The sequence below is a fragment of the Pseudophryne corroboree genome, chromosome 4, assembly GCF_028390025.1.
Source record: "Pseudophryne corroboree isolate aPseCor3 chromosome 4, aPseCor3.hap2, whole genome shotgun sequence".
NCBI lineage: Eukaryota > Metazoa > Chordata > Amphibia > Anura > Myobatrachidae > Pseudophryne > Pseudophryne corroboree.
In genome coordinates this window covers 328537608-328563819 of record NC_086447.1, presented here as the reverse complement: position 1 = coordinate 328563819, position 26212 = coordinate 328537608, and the positions used below count along the sequence as shown (strand labels likewise).

General features: G+C 41.5%; 1 protein-coding gene across 1 annotated transcript in view; it reads left to right on the top strand.

Annotated features, from left to right (window-relative positions):
- Positions 1 to 21912, top strand: part of LOC134909485 (probable cation-transporting ATPase 13A5) — a 109233-nt gene extending 87321 nt beyond the window's left edge. The window contains exons 24-30 of the mRNA XM_063916409.1: positions 10033 to 10129; positions 11207 to 11279; positions 11419 to 11593; positions 13134 to 13321; positions 15854 to 15942; positions 16060 to 16140; positions 20224 to 21912. Of these exons, the coding sequence (XP_063772479.1) occupies positions 10033 to 10129; positions 11207 to 11279; positions 11419 to 11593; positions 13134 to 13321; positions 15854 to 15942; positions 16060 to 16140; positions 20224 to 20463 (943 nt within the window). The 3' untranslated portion in view covers positions 20464 to 21912. The remainder of the gene's footprint in view (positions 1 to 10032; positions 10130 to 11206; positions 11280 to 11418; positions 11594 to 13133; positions 13322 to 15853; positions 15943 to 16059; positions 16141 to 20223) is intronic.
- Positions 21913 to 26212: the final 4300 nt, after the last annotated feature.

Below are 26212 nucleotides of genomic sequence, written 5' to 3'. Positions count from 1 at the left end.
ATGCAGACTGGTTCATAGTGAGAGATTGATAAGTTGCTGCAGTAGCATGACCACACATACCCAGAAGTAAGTGGTTGCAGGTGCCAATGATAGGAGTCTGAGAGAAGCTGTTACAGGGGCTGGTGTAGGCAGGGCTGCCAAGAAAAATCCTGGGTCCCGGTACAGTGATGTCCCAGGGCCCCCCCTGAAGGGTGTGTGGCCACACCCTGTTAGTTGCATGTCTGCACCACTTTGGGGGCATGTTTAGCACACAAGAAGAAGTACCCACTCACAGGAGCATGACATACCTCCCAGCAATTAGGACAAAAGTGTTCACTATTAGGGTGGTGGGTCAGTCACATAAAAGCTGCATTTGTTGCACATTCCCTGGAACACCATCATTTTGTGAAAGTAGATACTCCCAGGGCCGGCGCTACCCGCTCAGCAAGGTCCTGCAAAGCAGGGAGGCGCTGGGTCAGAGAGGCGCTCTCCCCGCTCTGCGACCTTGCTCTGATGTGCGCTGTTGATGCCGGCTGCCAGTGCCTGTCACTCTGACAGACGACAGCAGCGGCACCTCACTGATGGAGCCGCCCCTCTCCCTGCCTCCTCACTGATGGAGCCGCCCAGCGCTGTGTAGGAGCCCGCAGCCGGCAGCAGTGTAGTGAGTCACACAGACTCATTACACACTGCCGCCACTGAGCTACATGTTCTAACAGAGAAAGCCTCACTGGCACTGGTCTCCGGCGGCAGTGAGAGGGTGATCAGTCACATCACCCTTCATCTCTGCACCGCACTGCTGCTACAGCTCTCAGCTTTCTGGTCTCCGTGTTGGCCCTCACTGCATGCTGGGGCATACGGGGGAGTGAGGAGGGGGAGTCTCGGCAGCAGTCTGTGGTGTGTGTACTGAAGAGTGAGTCAGTGCACTCAGCCCCTGCAGTGAGGAGCCTTGATGGAGCCAGAGCCAGGAGGTGCACAGTGTGAAAGTGTGGAAAAAGAAAACACATGGAAAGTAAAGAGTGTGTGTTTAGCTATGGGTGTGTGTGTTTCTGCATATACTGTATATGTATTTTCCTATGTCTGTTTAGGTGTGTGTGTTTAGCTATGTGTGTTTTTCTGTATATACTGTATATGTATTTTGCTATGTGTTTAGCTCTATGTATGTATGTGTTTGTGTGTGTTTTCTGTGGGTGTATCTGTGTATATGTGTTTTGCTGTGTGTGTGTGTTTTACTATGTGTGTGTATATCAATATCTACAGATGTAGCCACACTCATCCATCCCATGATGCGTACGCATCGCGGCATGGATGGCGCCACTGGTGTGCCCATGTCTATGAATCACGCATGTGTACTTCTATGGAGTGAACGGAGGCTGCGAATAGCCGCAGCACGGCGTTCACTGTCTGCTTGCCATGATGCGTATGCCGGTTCCTAAACATTGCGGCAACAATGAGGCTAGCCACATTTTTATCTATCTATCTCACATTCCCGGTAGTAAATGTTGACGTGTGCATCTCTGTACTGTGTGGCATACCATGTATAAGCTTCTGTACTGTGCGGCGTACTGTGTATAAGCTTCTGTACTGTGCGGTGTACCGTGTATAAGCTTCTGTACTGTGTGGCGTACCGTGTATAAGCTTCTGTACTGTGCGGCGTACCGTGTATAAGCGTTTGTACTGTGTGGCATACCGTGTATAAGCTTCTGTACTGTGTGGCGTACCGTGTATAAGCTTCTGTACTGTGTGGCGTACCGTGTATAAGCTTCTGTACTGTGTGGCATACCGTGTATAAACCTCTCAACTGTGTGGCGTAACGTGTATAAGCTTCTCTACTATAGGGGGTATTCAATTATGTGCCAAATTGGACCATGGGTATTCAATTGCGGGCGTTTTGAGCCAGATTTTAAATCTCTTTTCACCCATGAATTTTCCCCCTTTTTTTGTCAAATCGGCATGGGCGAAAACGCCCCCAAATTCGTCAAAACTTGTAGATCGGCTGCAAATTCGCAGATTCACATGGTTTTTGCCAGTGCCGGCCTTTTCAATAAGTCAAAAAACCGGCACAGGCATTGAATAGGGCGAATCTAATTTGCCCTAAAAACAGATGATAATTTGCCGATTTTTCGACTGGTCGAAAAATCTGGCAATAATTGAATACCCCCTATGTGTTTTAACATGTATAATCTTCTCTATTGTGTGGCGTACCCTGTATAGGGCTCTAAACTGTGGCGCAACATGTATAAGGCTCTCTACTGTGTCGTGTACCATGTATAAGCTTCTCTACTGTCTGGCGTACCCTGTATAAGGCTCTCTACTGTACGGTGCAACGTGTATAAGGCTCTCTACTGTGTGGCGTACCGTGTTTAAGCTTCTCTACTGTTGTGGCATACGGTGTATAAGGCTCTCTACTGTGTAGTGTAACGTGAATTGGGAGTACTATTGTGTGGCGACACACCTTATTAGTGAGACAAACCATATTTTGGGGGATGCTATTTCCCTATTTTTAATATGGGATGGGGCCCAATGCATATTGTTGCACCTGGACCCACTATTCTCTAGTTCCGCCACTGCGCCTGTCTGCCCAGGAAGACCACCGCACGCGTCCCTGCCCTCACCCTCTCTAACTCCCCCTCAACGTCCCTGCCCTCACCCTCCCTGTAACTCCCCCTCAGCATCCCTGCCCTCACCCTCCCTGTAACTCCCCCTCAGCATCCCTGCCCTCACCCTTCCTGTAACTCTCCCTCAGCATCCCTGCCCTCACCCTAGCTGTAACTCCCCCTCAGCATCCTTGCCCTCACCCTCTCTGTAACTCTCCCTCAGCGTCCCTGCCCTCAACCCTCCCTGTAACTCCCCTTCAGCGTCCCTGCCCTCACCCTCCCTGTAACTCTCCCTCAGCGTCCCTGCCCTCACCCTCCCTGTAGCTCTCCCTCAGCGTCCCTGCCCTCACCCTCTCTGTAACTCTCCCTCAGCATCCCTGGCCTCACCCTCCCTGTAACTCTCCCTCAGCGTCCCTGCCCTCACCCTCCCTGTAACTCCCTGTCACTGCCCTCACCCTCCCTGTAACCACCCTTCAGCGTCCCTGCCCTCACCCTCCCTGTAACTCCCTGTCACTGCCCCTGCCTTCACTCTCCCGGTAAATCCCCCTCTTTTGTGATGCACACTGACCCTTAATGAGTTAAGAGAGGGAGGGCGCAATTTTATAGTTTGCAGGAGGGCGCCGAACACCCTAGCACCGGCCCTGGATACTCCATTGTAATTTTAGGATAAAGGAAGCGTATAAGTGCAATCACTGTATACACACACATATATATATAAACACACACACATGGTATATACAGAAATACCACACAACTTTCATGAGTTACCATAATTAAAGTTGAATAAACTGAAATGTTGACTTGCACATTAGTGGTCATCACCAGAATATATTGTTACATTAATAAGTCCCGAGAGTGCCACTGTATTCCTGCTTATACTACCTGTCATCCTACTAAGGGCACCCGGGCAATTTTGCAGTATTTTTGGACAGCCTGCCAGCCATGACATATATAGAGATAGATACACACACATGCACACACACGCACACACACACACACACGTATGTACTGTATATAGATAGATATTACACACACACATACAGGGCAGTAGAGAGTCTGGCTGGGCCCAGGTACTTTTCAGGGGCTGTGGCCTATTCACAGAAGGTGTGGTCATGCACCCTTTGAATAAATACCAAAAAATATATATTTTAAGTGCCACTATGGCCACACTCCAGCCCAGCAGTCAGCAGTGTGTGCTGGGCTTAGGAGAAGAGCTGTAGCTGCTTCTACCAGTTAATGGGGAGGAGCCCGGGGCCTCCACTGGGCGCTCACTTTGCCCCTCCTTCAGACCTGGGCCCAGGTAATTTGTACCTCCCCCCCCTCTCTCGGTACCACTGGGTGTAGGAGACTGGTGGCGTCAGTGAGCTACCTGCTCACAAATGCAGTGGAAGAAGTCAGTAACAGGAAGTTACTGATGGTGTGAAGGTCTGAGTGATGAAGTATGCCCTCTCAAGTCACTTAAGGATGAGCAACCTTCTTTTTCTACAACAAAAATCTATGATTGCCTGGTGGAGCACGGTAATCTGGTCCCATGAGGACCCAGCATGTGATTCTGAGGAACAGGTGTCTTGCAAACTACAAGCTGTGAGGGATCTGACTCCAAGCACTCCTCTCAGGAGTAGAAGGAGAGGTGGCTGATGATTCAGACATGTTGGACCTTTGGCCCAGTTTTAAAATGATATACCTAAACAGCTGCTTTCAGGTTGAAGGGTTCAAAATGGAGTCTGATGTCACTGATCATCAAAATGTGTTATTGTTTGGAGACAGTATACTTGACAAGAGGGACTAGACTCTGTTGGCTCTCAGATATCTGTTCTGTTTTGCATACAGATTTTAGGGAATGTGGTCTTAAACTTCATGGTGGTGCAATTTGTACGTTTCCACTCGCCAACATTAGAGATCAAGTTAATATTGAAATGACACAAGCCAAACCATCAATAGAATAGGCAGATTATCTGATTCAATGAGGGTTGCCCATTTGAATTGTGACAATGAATGCCAGCCTTTGGTGCTGAGGGGAGTGAAAGCTCCTGATAAATGTCCAAGAAATGAGTGTGGTATTATGTATAGGACTTCTTTTGTTGCAAGAAAGGGCCATAAAAAGAAACTAGACAATGCCATGGTAGTGACATTCATCAACCATGAAAAGTATCTTGTCATGAAATTACATACATAGAATAATGAATAACATACTGGGTATAACAAAATGTTGAGACCAAAAGCAAGAAACGGTCGCACAAGTCAAATATTTTGCAGAGAGGCCCCCTCCAAAATGTTACCCTTATCACTCGTATCAATATACTATGGTGGGGGGTGCTACCAAAGGCAAGGATTAGGGTTTAACAAGCACAAAGGAAGAGAAAAGTTGGCTTGAAATGGTGCACAATATTTTATAAATAAAATTTAACTTTTAATAGTAATATTAAAAAGAACTTGCGCAATATTAAAATAAAGACACACAAATGAAAGGATAGAAAAAGAAAATGTTTTTTTTTTTAAAGTGTATAACTCACTGTGCACAGGTTGTCCACCCAAAATGTGCCATAAAGGTTAGTTATTAATAACTCATCAAAATTATTGTTATTATTAATAATTACATTTGTTTTGACAAATAAGGTCCATGCAATCAAGCCCAATAAGTATAAGTTAGTACTTATTGTTCATTATTATCTGGATTAATATTCCAAAAGTATGTTTCCATTCATAATTCTACTCCTCTTTGAATTAATGATCTCACTGTCAGACAGGTTTATCCTTATAGTTAAACTAAATCTTGATGTTAAGCCATAATATGTTTGCAAAATTCTTGCTCTTGTAAAGTTGGTGATGCAGATGGGGTTGATGTCTTTCTGACGTACCAAATTCTTCTCACAGAGCAGTGAATGTAGGTGGCAGAGTTTTAGAATGTACAGTTGTAGCTGCTGTCATAAGAATGTTGCAATATCTGAGGTAAAGTTTCTTGTTACAATGTATCAATGCCTTCAGCTGGCAGCGTGGTTAGATGGCTTTTGCTGACAGATCATGAAAGTGTAGCAGAATCTAAAGGGAAACATATTTTGTTATAAAGTATCAAAGTCTCCTGCTGGCACTGTAGTTAAATATCTATACTGCCTTTAATGCAGTGACATAGCTGTTCAGGTGTATATATGTAAGCTGAAAGAATTATGTATTTTCCCTTTTATAATTGAGAGATCTATTTATATAGTCATACTGCAATATCTCAGATACAAAATATATTATTACACAGTATCGAGGTCTCCTGCTGGCAGTGTAATTAGGTAGCTATGCTATTACTGGTACACAAACACGGCTGCTCAGATCTACAAATAGGCTGAGCAGATTGCGTCTTTTGAATTACTGTCTAAGTCAAATATATCATTACAGACCATTTTCATTCATGTGTAATAGCTTTAATAGTGCCCTATACGGCTGCCATTAATTAACGACTGGAGCATTTTCTGACCCTAATATCCACAGCATAAACATGCATTAAATATGTGTGACTCTTCAGAGGAGTGAATGAGTACTGAACATGGGCTTTTCTACATACATACGTCTGTTTTATTTATACACATTCAATCTATCTAACCCTCTCGGGAATATGTGTGTATATTGTGATTATTGCATGGACATGAGCATAATGGCGGACATCATGTGCGCAGGAGCACCTGACGCACGTTTCGCAAATGCTTCTTCTGAGGCTAACCAGATTGCCTCCAGGATCCGAAATTTATGCCGATGCCTGCTATCCTACCACCAATCACCATCATTCTCGTCATGACGTTTGATCTGCACTGTTTGACTATGCAAGGTCTTCCTCTGTCAGCTGGCCCGTGTGTCCAGTATAGATATAGGCAGTATAGATATTTAACTACAGTGCCAGCAGGAGACTTTGATACTTTATAAAAAAATATTTTTCCCTTTAGATTCTGTTACACTTTCATGATCTGTCAGCAAAAGCCATCTAACTACGCTGCCAGCAGGAGGCATCGACACATTGTAACAAGATACTCTTTACCTCAGATATTGTAACATTCTTATGATAGCAGCTACAACTGCACATTCTAACACTTTGCCACCTACATTCACTGCTCTGTGAAAAGCACTGTATCTGGAAGTGTTATACATATTCAATGCCTGTTTATGCTGTGGATATTAGGGTCAGAAATTGCTTCAGTCGTTAATTAATGGCAGCCGTATAGGGCACTATTAAAGCTATTACACATGAATGAAAACGGACTGTAATGATAAATTTGACTTAGACAGTAATTCAAAAGACGCAATCTGCTCAGCCTATATGTAGATCTGAGCAGCCGTGTTTGTGTACAAGTAATAGCATAGCTACCTAATTACACTGCCAGCAGGAGACCTCGATACTTTGTAACAAAATATGTTTCCCTTTAGATTCTGCTACACTTTCATGATCTGTCAGCAAAAGCCATCTAACCACGCTGCCAGCAGGAGGCATTGATACATTGTAACAAGAAACTTTACCTCAGATATTGCAACATTCTTATGACAGCAGCTACAACTGTACATTCTAAAACTCTGCCACCTACATTCACTGCTCTGTGAGAAGAATTTGGTACGTCAGAAGTCATATCTATAAAGATATTAAACTAAATTATAGATCATTCATTATAGACATCAACCCCATCTGCATCACCAACTTTACAAGAGCAAGAATTTTGCAAACATATTATGGCTTAACATCAAGATTTAGTTTAACTATAAGGAGTAAACTGTCTGACAGTGAGATCATTAATTCAAAGAGGAGTAGAATTATGAATGGAAACATACTTTTGGAATATTAATCCAGATAATAATGAACAATAAGTACTAACTTATACGTATTGGGCTTGATTGCATGGACCTTATTTGTCAAAACAAATGTAATTATTAATAATAAAAATAATTTTGATGAGTTATTAATAACTAACCTTTATGGCACATTTTGGGTGGACAACCTGTGCACAGTGAGTTATACACTTTAAAAAAAAAAAAAAAAAAAACATTTTCTTTTTCTATCCTTTCATTTGTGTGTCTTTATTTTAATATTGCGCAAGTTCTTTTTAATATTACTATTAAAAGTTAAATTTTATTTATAAAATATTGTGCACCATTTCAAGGCAACTTTTCTCTTCCTTTGTGCTATAACAAAATGTTTCAGCAATCTTATTATTGTTCAAACCAGGAATGGAGAAGTGAGAAGGAGTCATACCCTACACCGCAGGCTTTTGGCTTTTCATACAGAGGTGTTTTGTCAGATTGTGGAAAATTAGGTTAGCCAGATGTTGTCATGATGGCCTAATGGCTAAGATACAAGATTGGGAAATTTGGCGAAAAAACAAGCATTCAGTAGATTGTTGGTTCAATGGAATTTCCATCCAATTTATTTGTTGTCTTTGGTAGAGAGGCATCCAGATGTTCTGTAGAAGGTAAAAATGAAAAGGCATTATGATGATTATAATGAAATCAAATTAGCCAAGAAGGCTGTGCTACGCAGACCTCTTAAATCAGGGTCCATTTGATTGATATACAGTAGATTAGCATGACTGACATTAAAAATGTTTTACAACAGTTTTATCTTGATAACGCTCAATATTAGGAAGTCTGTCTTGGAAGAAATTATCATAGTATTACCATAGGATTCAGAAAAAGATATATCTACTTGATCTGAAAACCTACAGTATGAAAAGACTAGTTTAAGAAAATTGATGATCATTTGGTCCTTTATGTTGAAGCAAGATCGATTCATTTGCTAATCACAAGTCTTATATTGGAGCAGGAAAACCTGTTTCTCACAATTTGACAGAATTTTGAGTACTTCATGGGTGCAGCTGTGTTGGGCGACCATTTGGTCCTTGGTTCATACATTTACTAAGTTTTGCAAGTGCAATGTTTTTGCATCCAATATGTTAGTTTTGGATGGAGGGTACTGTACATCAAAATTTCTGAGTGTACCCACCGGTAAGGGCAGCTTCAGGAGATCTCCAAAATCAGTGTCTCCCATATTGTGTAAGAGAGAGAGAGAGATTTTTGTTACTAATTAAAATTATTCTCTACCAATTCATTAGAGGGCACTGCATGCCCAAACTTTATGTTCTGGTTCTCCTATAAAAAGTTATTTATTAAATGTTTAGGGAATGCTATTTTACTATCTCTCTTTCTTCTCAGCAGCTCAGCACACCATCCATGTGGCAGCAGTGCCAGATCCATATGGATCCCGGCATCGTCTGCCAAAGCGGTAAGACCCAGCGGAGGGCATGGTGGCGGGACACAGCAGAGGGCATGATAGCAGGCCTGGATCCTAGAGGATCCAGTCCCTGTCAGCCATTACTGCAGAGTTCAGTGACTGGCACAATGGCAGTGTTTCCCTTTTAAAAATGGTGCCACTACTGTGATTTGCTCGCTAGTAGTGCTATTTTTTTTAAAAAACAAGATGACCACGGCGAGCCTTTCGCAGCTTGCTGCATCATCACTACACTCCCTTGTGCTGGCTACTATTAGCCAGAACAAGGCAGTAGGTGTCAGTCTGACAGCGGTGGAGAAGTAAGCAAGAGCTCCTGAAGACAGAAGACGTTGGAATCCCTGGGGTGGTGGCAGCCATCCTAAAGCACTTACTTTTGATTTCCCCCTTTTCAAAGAAGACACCTCCACAAGACCTGCTGAGGAATTGGCAATGCATAGTTCTCCAAGTGTCAACATGTTGGAGCAGGGTTGCTGGGACCTGTAGGCTACTGTACCTATAAAGAACAATATTAAAATACCATTTCCTCGCACCGACCACTACCAGGGGTACAGGGCATATCCGTTGGTTGTTGCTCAGGAGAGGAAACACCATTTTATTTTTGAGATTCCCACTTACTGAGGAATTCCAGCCCTGGGCTGACCAGTATTGGGGGTGGTTAATGTGATGGTAGGTAGAACCCACAGTGATTGTCCCCCTCTATGGCATTATCCCCCTAGCTGGTTCAGGCTTGTGCTGATTGTCAGAAAATAGGGGGAAGCCCATACTAGTTTTCCCAAGTGATACCCTTTACCAGATCACAGTCATGGGGACCTGGCTTATTTGAGAGACCATGCAAGGGGCTTGGATGCGTATACCCCTTCTTCTTACTTGTCACCTGACAGCAACCTCTCCCTACCCCAGATCTATTGGGTTTTTTATATGCTATCCCATCTGAAGTTGGCATGGTGACACTATTTGGGACATGACTGTCCCAACTTGGCACCCCAGGTCCCCAGACTAGGCTTGAGTATTTTGTATCCTCTTCAACCATACCCACACTCAATGTAACATTGAAACATAGAATCTGACAGCAGATACTGTAAGAACCTCTTAGCCATCTAGTCTGTCCCTAAAAATAGAGACTGTTCTTGTTAGTAGAATATCTGTAATACCCAGCATAAAATACCTGCATTGTGTGACAGTATCTTTTATATTGGTCTTTAACAGGGAAGGACGAGCTGCCCTTGTCACATCTTTCTGCATGTTTAAATACATGGCAATGTTTGGATTAGTCGAATATACCAACACACTGCTGCTCTACTGGGTAAGATTTATTTAACTTTGCAATTTGATTATTACAACACATACAAAAGAGCGTGTACTGTATATATACTGTGTAAAACACCATTAGCTTCCTCATCCCCATTGTTAATGATCCCCCACATCACTGGGTGTGGCATAGAAAGTCAAGAGTGTTAAGGGTGACAATCAATAGGTTGACCTGAAATGGTTGACAGGTACAAAGGTAGATAGATATAAAAGGTCGACACATGAAAGGTTGACAATGGTTAAGGTTGACATATAAAAAAGATAAACACAGTCAAAATGTCGACATGACAATGGTCAACATGACAATTTCTTGTTCTGTGACCACCATCAGTAAACATAGACCCTTGCAATCTTGCTTTACTTGACACGCTTCGAGCAAGGTGACTCAGTCCGCTGCACTTGTGCTCGCCACAGGTTACTATTCCCAATGGATGTCCACGTGGAGAGTAAATCAAGCAAATATTGGGGACACGTGAAATATTAAAAAAACTTGTCACCTTTTGTGCCTGTCGACCATGTGGTGTTGAACCTACTGACTGTCTACCTAAACATTATAGATCTGTCATCTAGTTACCTCATCACCAATTAATTATATCCATATTAATAAACCCATTAATTATTTCCCTTCATCTCATCAAAATTAATCCCATTAAAAGAATTAACCCCTTCACCCTCATAATAAAACCCAATAATCTCTTATTGATAACCTCCCTCTTTCTCAAATAAGCCCCACTTAACTGTTGTTGATTGATCTACCTATGCTACCCCCACAGTGTGCAGGAATGCTGGTCCCATTGCAGCATGTGAGGGGCCCCCAGTGTGGAAGTAAGACCTGTGCACTGCAGGAATAGGCAGCAGGGCCCCTACAAGAAAGAGCCCTCTATTTGGTTGACTGCTGCTAAATAAATAATAAAATAGATAAATAAAACATTAACATTGTTTGACATTAACTTTCCATGCATGGCATATGTAGAAGAAGCACCAAATGACATAAGGAATGCTGGGAGTAGAAGTAGTTTATCATCATACAGTCCGGTTATACACGTTTATATTGATTTGCTTTATATTTCAGCAACGAAACATTTTTGGAAATAATCAGTGGCTCATACATGATTTTGCTATTGTGTTTGCAATCTTTTTTACAAGTGAGTATATCCAATGTATCCATTATGTTTGTACTAATTAAGAACTTTAGATCTCATATATTGTTTGATAAATCATTGTGTCGTAATATTTTAGTTTTTTCATGTAATGCACAAAGCATTGTTTGTGGGGTTTTTTCAGTGAGTTCTACTCCTGCATATCCAAAACTGGCAAAGTACAGACCACCAGGGCAGATGATTTCTCCTCCTATGCTGTTCTCAGTGATCTTCAATGTTCTATATACCATCGCCATGCAGACATATGCTTTTGTCATGGTTCAGCGGCAGCCATGGTATAACCAAACGAACATTTACAGGTAAATGTGTCACCCTATCAGTTCTTATACCTTACAATATATGTTACTGTAGGCAATTTTAATTAGAGCCATAATCAGGAGTGTAAATACACTAGCATGTTAAAGTGTGATGCCCCTAGCCCCCCCCCAAACATCCTCCCCCCCTCACCCCCCAACCCCCCCCCCCCACCACCACCACCCCCGCCGCCATTTTTTTTTTTTTTACTTAACCTTACTGCGTCATCTACCCTTTTGTTGTCTGGCACTCTGCTATTCCTATTTAGATTGGAGGGAAATGTTAAAGTTCCTTTTTTCATTGGGTGCAGTTTTATTTTTGAGTTTTAGAATTGTTGGGCTTCAGATGTCCTGTGGTGCTGCCATTCATGGAGCTTAGTAATCTTCCTTAATACTGTACATGGGGAGATTTATCAAAGTTTGGAGACCGATAAAGTACCCAAATAGCTCTTACCATTGTCAATTGTTATTGATCAAACACAGCCTGTAAAATGCATTGTATAGTGGAAACTTCATAAGGGGCATCACTCCCGGGGACATAAGGGTCACTACTACTGGGGGCATTGTATAATGGGCACCACTACTATGGGCTCTACATAAGGGGCACTACTACTGTGGGCATTATATAAGGGGCGCTACAGCTTTGGGCATTATGTGTATTAGGGGTGCTTCTACTGTGGGCTTTGTGTATAAGGTGCACTAATGTGTGTCATAACATGAATAAGGGACACTACTATCTGGTGAAATGTCAATAAGTTTGTGCTACTGTGCGGCATAATTTTAATTGGGTCTACTATTGCGTGACCACGCCCCTTTTGAGACCACGTCCCCTTTTTTGGGGAGCGCACCTTTGGTGTGTGCAATCCCTTTATTGCATGGGCATCGGGAGTGAGGGGGAGTGAGTTCCACCACCTCTCTAGGACCACTTTAAACACTGTACAGCACCATGCACTATAGCAGCTATTAATCTTAGTAGTGTGTGTCAGTAGACACATCCCGGGCTATAAAAGATTGTTCTGAAAATGTCATCATATTTGAATTGATATTAAATTAATCATTATTTTTTACATAATGTTGACATTTACAAAGTATTCATTTTATCTGCTACTTGTATACCATACATATTTTTAATATATGCAGCATGCTAAATATTGTATTATTCAGTAAGCCATGGGGTAAATGTTCACAATGTCAACATTACGAATGTTGACACTTAATTTTAGGGATAGTATTAAGTTTAGGCTGCAGTTAGGGTCAGGGGTACGCTACATTTAGGGTTACGTCACGTTTAGGTTTACACTGTAGATAGGGCAAGGTTTTGGGTTAGGGTTAGTTGATAACTACAGTATGTAAAATGGCATCGTCAACATGCCAACTTTGTATACCACACCCCATGGGTTTATGATGTTCATGATGTCAATTATCTGTCTTTAGCTACAGTAGGTTAATTCATAATTAGTGCCAATGTTATATTGGTTATAATAAGGTTATAGTATAATTGAAAATAATGTATAGCATGCTAATGTGTTATTTCTATTTCTCCCAGTGCATGTAATGCAGAAAACAAAAGCTTAAATTACAATCTTACAAATGTGTTAATTCACGAAAGTAATCAAGCAAATTATGAAAGCTTTGAGAGCACAACTTTGTGGCTGATAACATGTGTGCACCTGGTGATCTTATCATTTATCTTTTCCAAGGGAAAACCTTTCCGAATGCCACTTTACACCAACTGTGAGTTTATTCATTTTATGCATTTTTACTGTATAGAGAGAAATTAGCATATTGTCATATCACTGTCATTGTCATGCTTCAGAAATAGCACTGACTATGTTTAGAAGGAAGAGCAAAAATGTAATAACACATAATATGCATCTACAGTAAGTAGATGTATCTATATGCAACTAAACAATCACTTAAAAAACAAACACACACACACACACACACACACACACACACACACACACACACAAACACAGGTGCAAGTTTGAAAAGCCACAACACTCTTGTTTCAATCACAGAATGCTGTTGAAGTAGATAAATACTTCTTAAAATCTAATACTGTATATTCCCACATACTGTAGTGTATTATAAAGAATGATGTGAATTACGTAGAAGTCGCTTGTTGAACTTTTCAGTGCCTCTATGTAAACCGCTGAGTACTGTAACTGAAGATAATAAATGTTATTCAAACTGGCTATAATGTTCCAAATCACGCCACTTTATGGAATAATTAGTTGCCATGATCATATATCTGAATGAGAAACTAGTGGACATTTGCTTTTTCCAGGAAGAGTGAGGAGGTTGAGTGGATGATGCTAGTATTGCAATATAGATGCATTGGCGTTTCTATAATAGGTGCAATGTGTGCAGTGCACACAGGCTCCTGGGTACAGGGGGCCCACACTGTCCACGCCGCTCCCATGTTTTATTACTTACCTCTCTGGATCCCTGCATCAGAGCTGCAGTCATGGGGGAAAAAATCACAGGCAAAATGGCAGTACAGATTTCGTCTCCAGAACATGTTTCTGGAGACTTGCACAAGTGTAGTAGACTGTGGCACAATGCCAGAGTCTACTGCGCCATGAAGAGGAGGGGGCCCATCTGGAGTCTGCACACGGGCCCCCTCCTCTGAAAAACTGCCCTGCATAGATGAGAATGAGTAATTGCAACAGTGAGGTATTGTAGTGTGCAAGTAATTCCCAGTTTAATATCGTGCAAAATGGTCCATAATTGTGGGGCATGGTGGAGTGTGAATTGACATAGGAACTATCTCCAATTGCCGGTTATCGAATCTGTGCATAGGCACCAGGTACGTGCGGTGAGCTAAATAATTCAGGAGGCACTGTATAGCACAAGAGCCAGATTTACATGCAATCAGTGGTGCAAGTACAAATATTTTCTTATGGGTACTGAGTAATGAAAAATGGGCGTGGTTATGTGTTGAGATGGGGCGTGGCCACATGCTGCTAGTTGGAGTGGCTACATGACGCTAGTGGCGTGAACACATGACACAGACCCTTTTTGGGGGGATTCCGGAGGCAAGGCTAAAAATATATAGTAATGCCTCCAGTATAATAGAAATATATAGTGATACCACCAGTATAATAGAAATATATAGTAATGCCCCCAATTTAATAACAATATATAGTAATGCCTCCTTTATAGCAGAAAAATACAGCCTCTGTCACACTCCCAGTAACCCTGACAAAGTGGGAGGAGCCATCATGCTGCCAAGAACCATGGTATTGTTGCTTTGTGGCACTTATAATTGTGGCAATGGCAAAGTGTGTGGCAGGTGGTACTGCATACCCGTTGCCAAATTCGTAAGGGTACTCCATACCCGAGCGTACCCGCATACTTGCACCACTGCATGCAATATATGAGCCAAAGAGTACATCTGGGCATTATACACAGTGGTGAGTTTTGATCAGAGATGTGCGGAAAAGATAGGCAGGAGAGGCACTGCCTCACCTGTCATAGACTTTTTACGCCTATAAAAATGATAAGAATAATGCAAATAAGATATTTCAAACATATTCTTTGTATTTTTCATATACTTTATACAGTCAAAACTCTGGCACAAACGTTAGTATGACAGGAGAGACTCTGCCTCACCTGCCTCACCCCACCACTCGTCACTGATAGGCAGTCAACAGCACTAGTCTGGAGCAGGTGAATCAGCCAATCACAAGGACTGATTCATACAGTAGTTGGACAGTATTGGCTGTGCAATACTGTACAACTAATACACTAATACTACTACTAATACTAATAGCAAGAGGTGTCAGGTCAGGGGTGTTTTAAGAGAGGAGGGGACCCGCGTAAAGCCTATGTAATGGGCCCACTACTCTCCGGCAGCTAGTAGGCTCTGGCATAATACCAGAGTCTTCTGCACATACACAGGTCTCCTAGAATATGGAGCCTTCGCCTTGTTTTTAGGGACATCTCCAGTCCGGATGCACAAATCACTTGGAAATGGCTGCTGGACTCCGGAGGGGTAAGTATACTATATGGGTGCAGTGTGTGCAGTGTGGGTCCCCCTCCCCCCGGACCTATGACCCATGTGCACCACACACACTGCACCCATTATAGAAACGCCTATGCATCTGGTGTAAATAGATGCCTCCTGCCTGCTTCTGTAATCTGCTGCTGCGTCCGAAGATGCATCTCTTTTCTAACATTACTTTGAATTTATTGTGGAATACATTATTTTAAGTGGTAGAAACATAAAAAGTTGCTAGAGTGCTATTTCTTATGTTCCAGACTTATTTGTGGCCATACTAACTATAGAAGCTACCTTCACCATATTCTTCATATTTGCTGACTTCAGAAGCTTCTATCTGGTCTTAGAAGTAAGTTCTTTTTTGCTAATAAAATACATTTTCTTGGTAATAACTTTTTTCCTTTTAGAACCTTACATGACATACTGTGAGACAGATATTAATTACAACGAATGTTCTTTATTACAGCTGGTCTGCACTCCCATCAGCTGGAGAATACACATCATAGTACTGCTGGCTATTTGTCTTGTGGTGTTATTTTTAGTGGAGGTCAGTATTATCCTAAATGAGCAAAACTGGTTATACTATTTTTATTATTCTACGTATTGCTGTTAATATATATATATATATATATATATATATATCTCTTGAAGAGAGCTGGCACTCACCCTAGATGAATACGGCTCCGGTGCCCTCAGGAATAATGAGTATACAGCGAAAAGAAGCATGCAGCGGCACTCAGAGACTTGATCCCAGTAGATAACATGCAAAAAGAGGACTTTAATCCATAACAACAAAGTAAGGTCACCTTACTTTGTTGTTATGGATTAAAGTCCTCTTTTTGCACGTTATCTACTGGGATCATGCTTCTTTTCGCTGTATATATATATATATATATTAAGATATGAAAAACTCATGTATATAATATATGTATATACAGTGAGATCTGATGTCATCATTTATAATTGGGGAACTCTGATGCATGTTCACAAAGAAAAAATGGACTAATGTAAAATTTATTATAGATTATTATTGATATTAGAAGTGACCCTTGATTTCTGTGGCCTGTATAAAACAATTTGCACTTCATTCTTGTTTTTCTCATATGGTCACGGAACTCCTTGGGGAATTGTAATATCCATATAATCTTTAGTACCGTAGTCCATATTGTTGTTGGAAAATCTAAGTAAATTTATTTTCACTTTTTTAGCTATTAGAATTAACCAATCAAGCAATTATTGTAATGCATATTGAACGGGATGTACCATCCTCTTGGGATACATGCCGCCACATATAGCGCCAACACATATGTACTAACATATGTGATTAGTACCGCAAAGGACAGCTCTCCTAATAAGAGCTGCCCTTTACGATGGCCACCAGTCCCTGGACTTCCGGATTAATGACCCGGGAGTCCATCTGCACATGCGCATTGACACAGCAGTCGTGGGATGTGCTTGGAGGGATCTTATCGGATCCCTCTGACAGCACCTATGCAGAAAGACGCTCATAGGCGTCTATAGGCAGCTAAGCTGACGTTACCCTCCGCATCAGAAACCCGGCAGCGGGGCTTTAGTAGAGATGGAAAATGCAGTAAAACCCCAAAAACAAGGTTTTTACCACATTTTCTCATTAGTTCATCCTGCCCATTGAATCATATTATTCACACCATGTGCATGGACTAAGAGGAAAAAAGTTATTGTTCTTTCATATATATTGATCTTCTCACAACTTGCTAGAGGTGCATTGAAAGAAGTAACATATTATTTATTACCAGTTATTTATATAGCGCACACATATTCCGCAGTGCTTTACAGAGAATATTTTGGCCATTCACCTCAGTCCCTGCCCCAGTGGAGTTCACAATCTATATTCCCTACCACGTGTACACACACATTCACACTAGGGTTAATTTTGTTGGGAGACAATTAACCTACCTGTATATTTTTGGATTGTGGGAAGAAACCGGAGTACCCGGAGGAAACCCACGAAGGCAAGGGGAGAATATACAAACTCCACACAGTTAGGCCCATGGTGGGAATCGAACCCATGACCTCAGTGCTATGAGGCAGTAATGCTAACCATAACACCGTCCATGCTGCCCTATATATGATTAAAATAAGTGAGGACTGTATGTGACTAAAGGTGAGATTTTTTTAAAGCTCGCAGAGAGATAAAGTACCAATTGATCAACTCGTAACTGTTATTTTTCAAACACAGCCCATACGGTGACAGTCAGGAGCTGATTGGTTAGTAGTTTAGCTCTCTCCCCTTTATCCCTCTCGCCAAACTTTGATAAATTCCCCCTTTTATTATAATGCAGTTTAATGTATGAAGGTGGTGCCAAAAAAAGTTTCTTTTTTATTTTGTCTTTTACCTGTCTAGAGTTCTAAAGTGTTCTTTAGAGTTCTTATATGACATTTTATAACTAACACTGAAGAAAGAAAATCTGACACCAGCAAGTGCATAGTTGCAATTCTAAAGACAGCTGTGTGTGTATGCTGATAAGTCTATGTTATGCATACTTGCCCAGGGCCGGATTAAGGCTTCAGGGGGCCTGGGGTACTTTAGACAAGGGGGGCCCCAGAGGACTAAATATAGTGTATATAGGAAGGGGATGTACCTTACATTTGTGTGCGCGTATAACTATATATATATATATATATATATATATATATATAGGATAGATAAAAGTATAAGAAGACAGCTGTTAGAGGCAGTAACAACGTATAGCACATATTATTCAACAGAAAATTAGCGTATGTATACACTGTAAAAACAATATGATATCACACTGTAGTGCTCAGCTAGACTCAGAGGATTGGACGTTGTGGCTAGTCTGCGAGGCACAGGGTCACCGCAAACCTGTAACACAGTAGGTGGTGATAGTATTATGTGGAGGCATGATCTGCTTGCGTCTAGGGATAGGCAAGCTGATGGTTACAACAGTGCAGGATTGTATAATCTGCCTGTCACAAAATGAAGTATATCAACTAATCCTAAACCCTATAGTACTACAAGAAGAAAACTGTTAACATACACACACAGTATACCTACATCCACACAGCATACATCCACACACATACAGTACACACACACACACACACACACACACACACACACACACACACACACACACACACACACACACCATACCTACATAAACACACATAGGATGCATACAGTACATACACACACACACACTACACACCTACCTACAAACACACACACACACACACACCATACCTACATAAACACACATAGCATGCATACAGTACACACACACACACACACACACACACACACACACACACAATCAGCATGCATACACACCTACAAACACACACACACACACACACACACACACACACCATGCACACACACACACACACACACACACACACACACACACACACACACACACACTACATACCTACAGATAAACAGCATATCTACAGAAACACACACACACAGCACTAACCAATTTAAGAGAGGAGAAGGAGATTCTGACTGAGTTCGTTTACGCACAGGAGCTGCTGCTGCTGCTGCTGCACATGCTCAGCAGCTCCTTCCACTGTGACTCATGTGTCCAGTACAGAGAGCTCTGCTGATCAGAGCTCTCTGTGAGGAGAGTTCTCGGCAGCTCGTTAGTGCCTGTGGGTGGTCCCGCCGGGTGCAGAGACGGAGATAAGGCTGTCTCCATCTCTGAAACAGTTTGCTGAACTTAATTTAAAAAAAAAAAAACATGCAAAACTGCCAGTGCTTCACGGCAGGCACGGGGGGGCCTTAAATTTGGGGGGCCCAGGGTAATGTGTCCCCTGGGCTCCCCCCTTAATCCGGCTCTGTACTTGCCTACTTTTGAAAAAGCATTTCAGGGAGATGTGAAAGTAACACCTATCAGCGAAGGCGTGTACTGCTACATCTGAGAGGCGTGTCATAAAAATGACTGACATCCAAATGTAAATGAGCCCCAAAGTTTGTAAGATCTACTTGTTGAAGAAAAGACTGATTTTTTTCAGGAATTGTTCGTGTATTGTGTTTTAGAAGAGGTTCCATATACTGTAAGTGGCTAAGAGAAACCTTATTTAAAATGCATGTAGCTATAGGGATCATTGTGCCTTATAACAATGCAGGGAAATGGCACTGATGAACTCATTTGAATGTATGTATCTATAATTTCTTTTTTTACCCCAAGAATGTAAATTAAAATCAGGGAGATTGCTGGTCTATTCAGGGAGTGAGGGAGATTGCTACTATTTCAGGGAGTCTCCTGCAGAATGAGGGAGGGTAGGCAACTCTGATTTTATGTCTTTTTATTCTATTTGTTTTGTATTGTTGAACCACTTATGGGCCTAAATGTGATAGTCTGCAAGAAGCAGGAAGTGCAGCGTTTTGCGCGAGTTTGGGCAGATTTTTAAAGCGGTTATCATTTACACAGCAAAACCAACCCGTTTTCCCACTTAAACGATTGCTGCTTTCAAAATCTGGGTACTCTCTCACAAAATCCTGCACTTCCTGCTTCTTGCAGGCTATTACATTTAGCCCATTATTTTCCTATTTCTTCATTCATTTATTTCAAATTTACAAAAATGTATTAAAGATCCCAATAATACAGGTTCCATTTTTTTCCAGGAGTTTATTCTAGATAACAGAGCTCTCTGGGTGGCTTTGAAAAGGTACTTAAAATTAAAACCAGGAAGTAACTATAAAAAGTTTCAGCTAAGTTTGGCGGTAGACAAAGCATGGCCACCTATTGGAACCACAATATATAGCAGTAACATGACCAATGAGGACTACTACAATGAGGACTATAAAGCCTACACTAACCCTGCTTACAAGCATGAAGATGTTTCAAATGATCAAGGCAAATAAAAAAAGAAAAAGATGCATCAATGACATGTTTAACAATTAATGAACACTATTTGTGTGGAATTAACAACCATACCACCAATGATGGAGACTTATAGTATTGTTATTTATTTTTTGTTTTATTTTGTTTTGTGGTTTTTCAAAGAGCCTCATACAGTTTTTTAATGAATAGTAGTTTTATACTTTGTGTCCTTTTCCAGAAACTTTGATTGAAATTTCTGCAATAAAATGCAGCAGTTGTGTTGCCATATTACGGCAGGAAATTTTCCAAAAACAACAACAAAAAAACACATTATGAATATGTAAAGTGACTAAATTAGAGATGGGCGGTTCTGTTTCTGTGGAAACCAAAACCACCCAAACTTCTACATTACAGGTAGATCCGAGTCCTGGCTGGGATCTTCCCACAAGGCTCTTATCTAAAAATGAGGCAATATGTCATCTTCCCGGTGTCCGATCTCACATGTTTTGGATTGCATAAAGTCGCTCCCTCATAATTCAGTTGCCATTTCAAACAAGACACAAGAGGGAGAGGGTGTGGGATTGTGAGCTCTGAAACACAAAAAAAAGATAACAATCACACAAAACACACCTCACTATAAAAAAAAAAAGCAGACAAGACACATCACACACCAGTGGCAGTGACCAGAAGGAGAGTGTCTGGCACTGCTGTGCCACAATGTTTCATAGATGTGCTACAGTATATTATTTTAAACTGTTGTGTGTTTCTGCCACTGCTCTGTTGCTTAGTTTAGCCAGCCAGCCTTTATTGGTACAATATTGTGAGCTTTGAGGTTGTCAAAATTGACTGGAAATTAATGTTATTGAGGTTAATAGCACCGTAGAAACAAAAAAACAGGCAGAAATTACATAATTGTAGCAACTTTTTTATATTTTTTAGAAAGGTATTTTTTAGTAAGCTAAAAAAACAACATTCTTTTAGCAACTTTTTATTTTATTTTATTTTTTAGAAAGCTCCAAAACCAAATGCAAAACACCTGAGAGTGGTTTTGCCAAAACAAACCAATACAATAAGGGCAGTTTTGGAAAAACCAAAGCTAAAACACTCATCTCCAGATTAAATAAAACCTTAGGCATGGATAACAGCTTTTTTGAGAGAAAACATATTCACCCCAAAGAAGTAGCACTAAATTGCTTTTGGGTTTTTTAACAAACTTTTACCACCTAAATACTGAAATCTGGTCAGATAAAAGATTGAATAAGTAAAATAAATACATAACAGAAAACAGTGACTGAAAAGCTCTGTCCCCTCCTTGTATTTTTTTTCTTCTGCCCCCCCCCCCCTTTCTCTCACATTGTCAGACTAGCCTTCAGAATTTTGAAGCACAAGACCCCTCCCCGCCAACCACCACCAATCCACCTCCCCCTTCCGGCCTCCCCATTCCTCTTTTTTCCTTATCTCTCCCTGGGGCAGATGTATTAACCTGGAGAAGGCATAAGGAAGTGATAAACCAGTGATAAGTGCGAGATGATAAACGCACCAGTCAATCAGCTCCAATATGCAAATTGACAGTTAGGAGCTGACTGGCTGGTGCATTTATCACCTTGCACTTATCACTGGTTTATCACTCCCTTATGCCTTCTCCGGGTTAATACATCTGCCCCTGTTTTATTTAGGGTTAAAAAGATTGTGCTGGGTACTTTTCACTTTGGGAAAGTGTTTCTCAACCTTTACATTATTGTGTACTTTGTACTGATTTTATACTTGTAATACTCTATGTTTTGTCATTTTAAATGTGTTCCCTCAGCTGGTATAAATAAAAAAAAATAATAAAAAAAATTGGATACTAATGTTATATAGCTTAAAGATTTATGTTCTGAAATGCTTAGGATTTCACATATAAAGACATTTTTTTTCCATCATTTAAAGTACCCCACCTACTATATATTCATTTATAAAAATTACCCCTTTTCCCACAATGGCCTTGGCCTTAACTTCATGTTAAATTGTTTAGTGATGCTTCTTACAGTGAGTTTACTAAGAAGCAGTTGGTCATCACATCTGTACGTATATTCCTGAGGAGTAGATACTGAAGGGGGAGATGTATGAAGCAGTGATAAGAGTGGAGAAGTGGACCTATCAGTTTTGAGGTAGTATTTTTTCAAATACATTCTACAAAATTATAGGTAGAATCTGATTGGTTGCTATGGGAAATTTCTGCACTCTTTTTCACTGCTTCATCCATTTCCCCATGGTTCACCAAGAAAAATATTGTGCCCCGGTATTAAGGGGGTCACTGCCGTGGTGGGAATATGTGTCACAACAAGTATTGCAGGTTTCTGTATTAAAGGATAGAGGGAGGTATGCTACTGGGGTAAGGGGGTGGCAGTCTATTGACAGGTGAGGTATGCATGGTATCGGTGCCTGACTCATAGGTATGGGTCATGGCAGTTTGCTGCCTTAGCAACCTAGGGTGGGATGTAATGAAGTGCAAGCTCAGCAGCCATGCAGGATACCGGCTGAACTTGGACATTTTTTGAAAGGAGCAATCATTTACAAGGCTAAACCATGCATTGTAAATGATTGTCCCTTTAAAAAATAGTACGAGTATGGCCAGCATCCCGCAAGGCCACCGAACTCAGACTTCATTACATCACGGCCCTAGATTACTCTGCTATGCGGGCAGCATCTTGCAGTGTTCAACCTGTCCGAGAGCTTCCCGCTCCCTCTGCTGATAACTTCACCTTTTCATTTCCCTTGCTGTGTACTGATGGGTTGGGATCGGGTGATTGGCAGTCAGGATACCAGCGGTCTGCATACCGATACCGGGATCCCAGCTGCCAGAATGCCAGCAGGGGGTGAGCACAACTAAGCCAATCGTTATGAGTTTGAAACATGACAGTTAGGAGCTGATTGTCTGGTGCGTTATCACCTTGCGCTTATCACTGCTTTATCACTTCTCCAGGCTTAATACATCTGCTGCCCCTTACATATCACACGGAGGGGGTTTAACCACGACAATTTGGGGTGATTGGTGCACCTCTCTGGATTTTTTTTGTACGTTTACTCCCCCCCATCCCCCCACACACACACACACACACATCACTCCACCACCACCACCATCTTGGTGCCTCGGTCTATAAATAATTACAGTTGTTCGCGGTGTCTTGTGTCTTGGTTTTGTATCTAATTTCATTGTGTTTTTGTTTTGCAAAACTTCCCTAAAGTGTTTTGGTTCGAAATTTTGGATTAAAATCCAAATCTTGTGTTTTAAATTTCTTAAAAATAGATATAAAACTCAGAATTTTGAAACGCAGAAAGATATGATTTGAACCAAGTCCCAGATTGGTCTGCAAAATCAGGTGGATTCACACAAATATAAATCTCTCTGCACAATATATCAGCCTCACCTGCAGTGCAGCATGGTTTTGCCCAGTTGTGTGCTTTTTGGTTTTGCATGCAACTCTCAGACCCTCAGTCACAAACAGATATATGAGTGTTGCATATTAAATTAATCCACATTAATCCACTTTTGTGTCCTAGTAGCATTGTGACTAAGATGCATTTTCAGGCAAAACAACACAAAAAAAGATACATGATGTGAATCTGCTAGCATGGCACATTGAGGTTAGATGTACAAAAACACATCTCTACTATGGGGCAGAAAATTAACTAGGACACTACTATAGGCACAAAATGAACAAACTGCTGTAGAAAGAGGTTCTGTATCCCTTCAAAATGATGCAATGGGGCCAACAAAGTTCTAGTTCTAGTTACACCCCTGCCTGTACACTCAGACAAGAGTAAACGTCTTGAGACACATATTTTCAGCACAAGACAGAAATGGAATTTGAGAAGCTTTACACTTTGCTTGGGAACAGAGCCGGCCCTAGCCAATATGATGCCCTAGGCAAGATTTTGGCTGGTGCCCCCTAGCACCACCGCTGGTTCCGCCTCTGACCTTGCACCTCTTTCCTAGCACCATCACCCCTCACCAATAGCAGTCATTATTTTGGTGTTTGTACCCCCTATATTTTAAATGGGAACAGTTCGCACATTTGGCGCACAGCCCAAAAAGGGGTGTGTTTTTGCTGGCAAGGGGCATGGCCATACAATAGTAACCCCACTTCCAATTATGCCACACATTACTGCAACTTTATTCACATTTGATCATGTGATAGTGTTCATAATTCATATTACATCCCACAGTAGTATCACTTTACCTTATAAACATTTCTCCTCACAGTAGAGCCCTTTATTCAGATAACATCACACTGAATTGCTCCTTATTCACATTACACCACACCCTATTGCTCTTTATTCACACTAGACGACACAGTAGTGCCCTTTACGCAACGCCACATAATAGAGCACCTTATACACATAATGCCACACATAAGTAATGCATGTATACACAATTGCACACAGTAATGCCCCTTACACTTATGAGACACATTATTAATGCCCTTATAAACATAATGCACCTTACACATTATGACAACCTTTGTTAATGCCCTTTTACACATAATGTCCCTTACACATATGCCACACATTATTAATGCCCTTATACACATAATGACACACATAGTGACCCCTACATATTTGCTGCACATTATTAGTGCCCCTATACACATAATGACACACATACAGTAGTACCCTGTTACACATATGCCGCACATTATTAATGCCCTTATACACATAATGACACACATAGTGCCCCTTTACACATATGTTGCACATTATTAATGCATTTGTACATGATACACATAATGCTCCTTACACATATTCTGAACACTACTGCCCAACCAACCCACTCACATGCACACAGCACTCACACTGCCACTAACACTGTGACCTCTGCTTGGATACAGATGTGTCCTCATAAATCTTGCCTCAATGCTAACGTCAGGCACCTTTTTTTATGAAAATGCATCTTATTTGCATTGCTATGTGGCTAGGATACACAAGCAGCTTCTGCTGATTAAACTGATATGCAGCATGCCTATATACTGTGTGAGACTGTGGCTGTATCTGCATATGAAATGCTACACATAGAATATAGGCATGCCGCATATCATAGCAATTGCCTAGTTTACCTATGCCTATGGCCGGCTCTGCTTGGGAATCAATGCAATCCAGAGGTTTGGAGGTTTTAACTACTACTACTACTTCTACTACTTCTACTAACAATTTATACTCATACACTGGATGCAGATACTTGGGTGAACAAGAAATGTATTGCTCAGGTAGCAGTGGCTGTATCACAGTGGCTGGTAGTTAGGCAGAACATGCCGGCTGGAGAGGTAAAAAGCTGCAGGAAACAGTAGAGCAGCAGCTGTAGACATGGGGCAGGTCAGAGGCTGGTGACAGGCCAAGGTGCAGTTAGTTTCTGCACTGTCTGCAGGGGATGTAGTTATGTGACTGCCGGTCAGGAGACCGCCGGTCACAATAACTCTCCCTTCATCCAGAACCCTCAAAATACTGACAGTCCATGACACCCATAGAGTGGGAATATAACCTGTGGCGAGCGCAGCTCACCACCGAGCCCACAAGGGGCTATGTTGAGCTCGCCCCCCACCCCCCTCCCCCTCCTTCCCTGGCAGCATTCTGAAAACTTGCACCACTAAATAAAGCCCCAAGAGAACTAGGGAAACTGACCACAGGCTTGAGGTTCTGCAGAGTGATCAGTGGCAGTGGTCCAAGCAGAAACCCAGGTGAACTTATTAGACAAACTAGTCAGCGACAAAGCAGAAGTTGAGAGAATAGTGCGTAATAGTTAACTATTTTTGC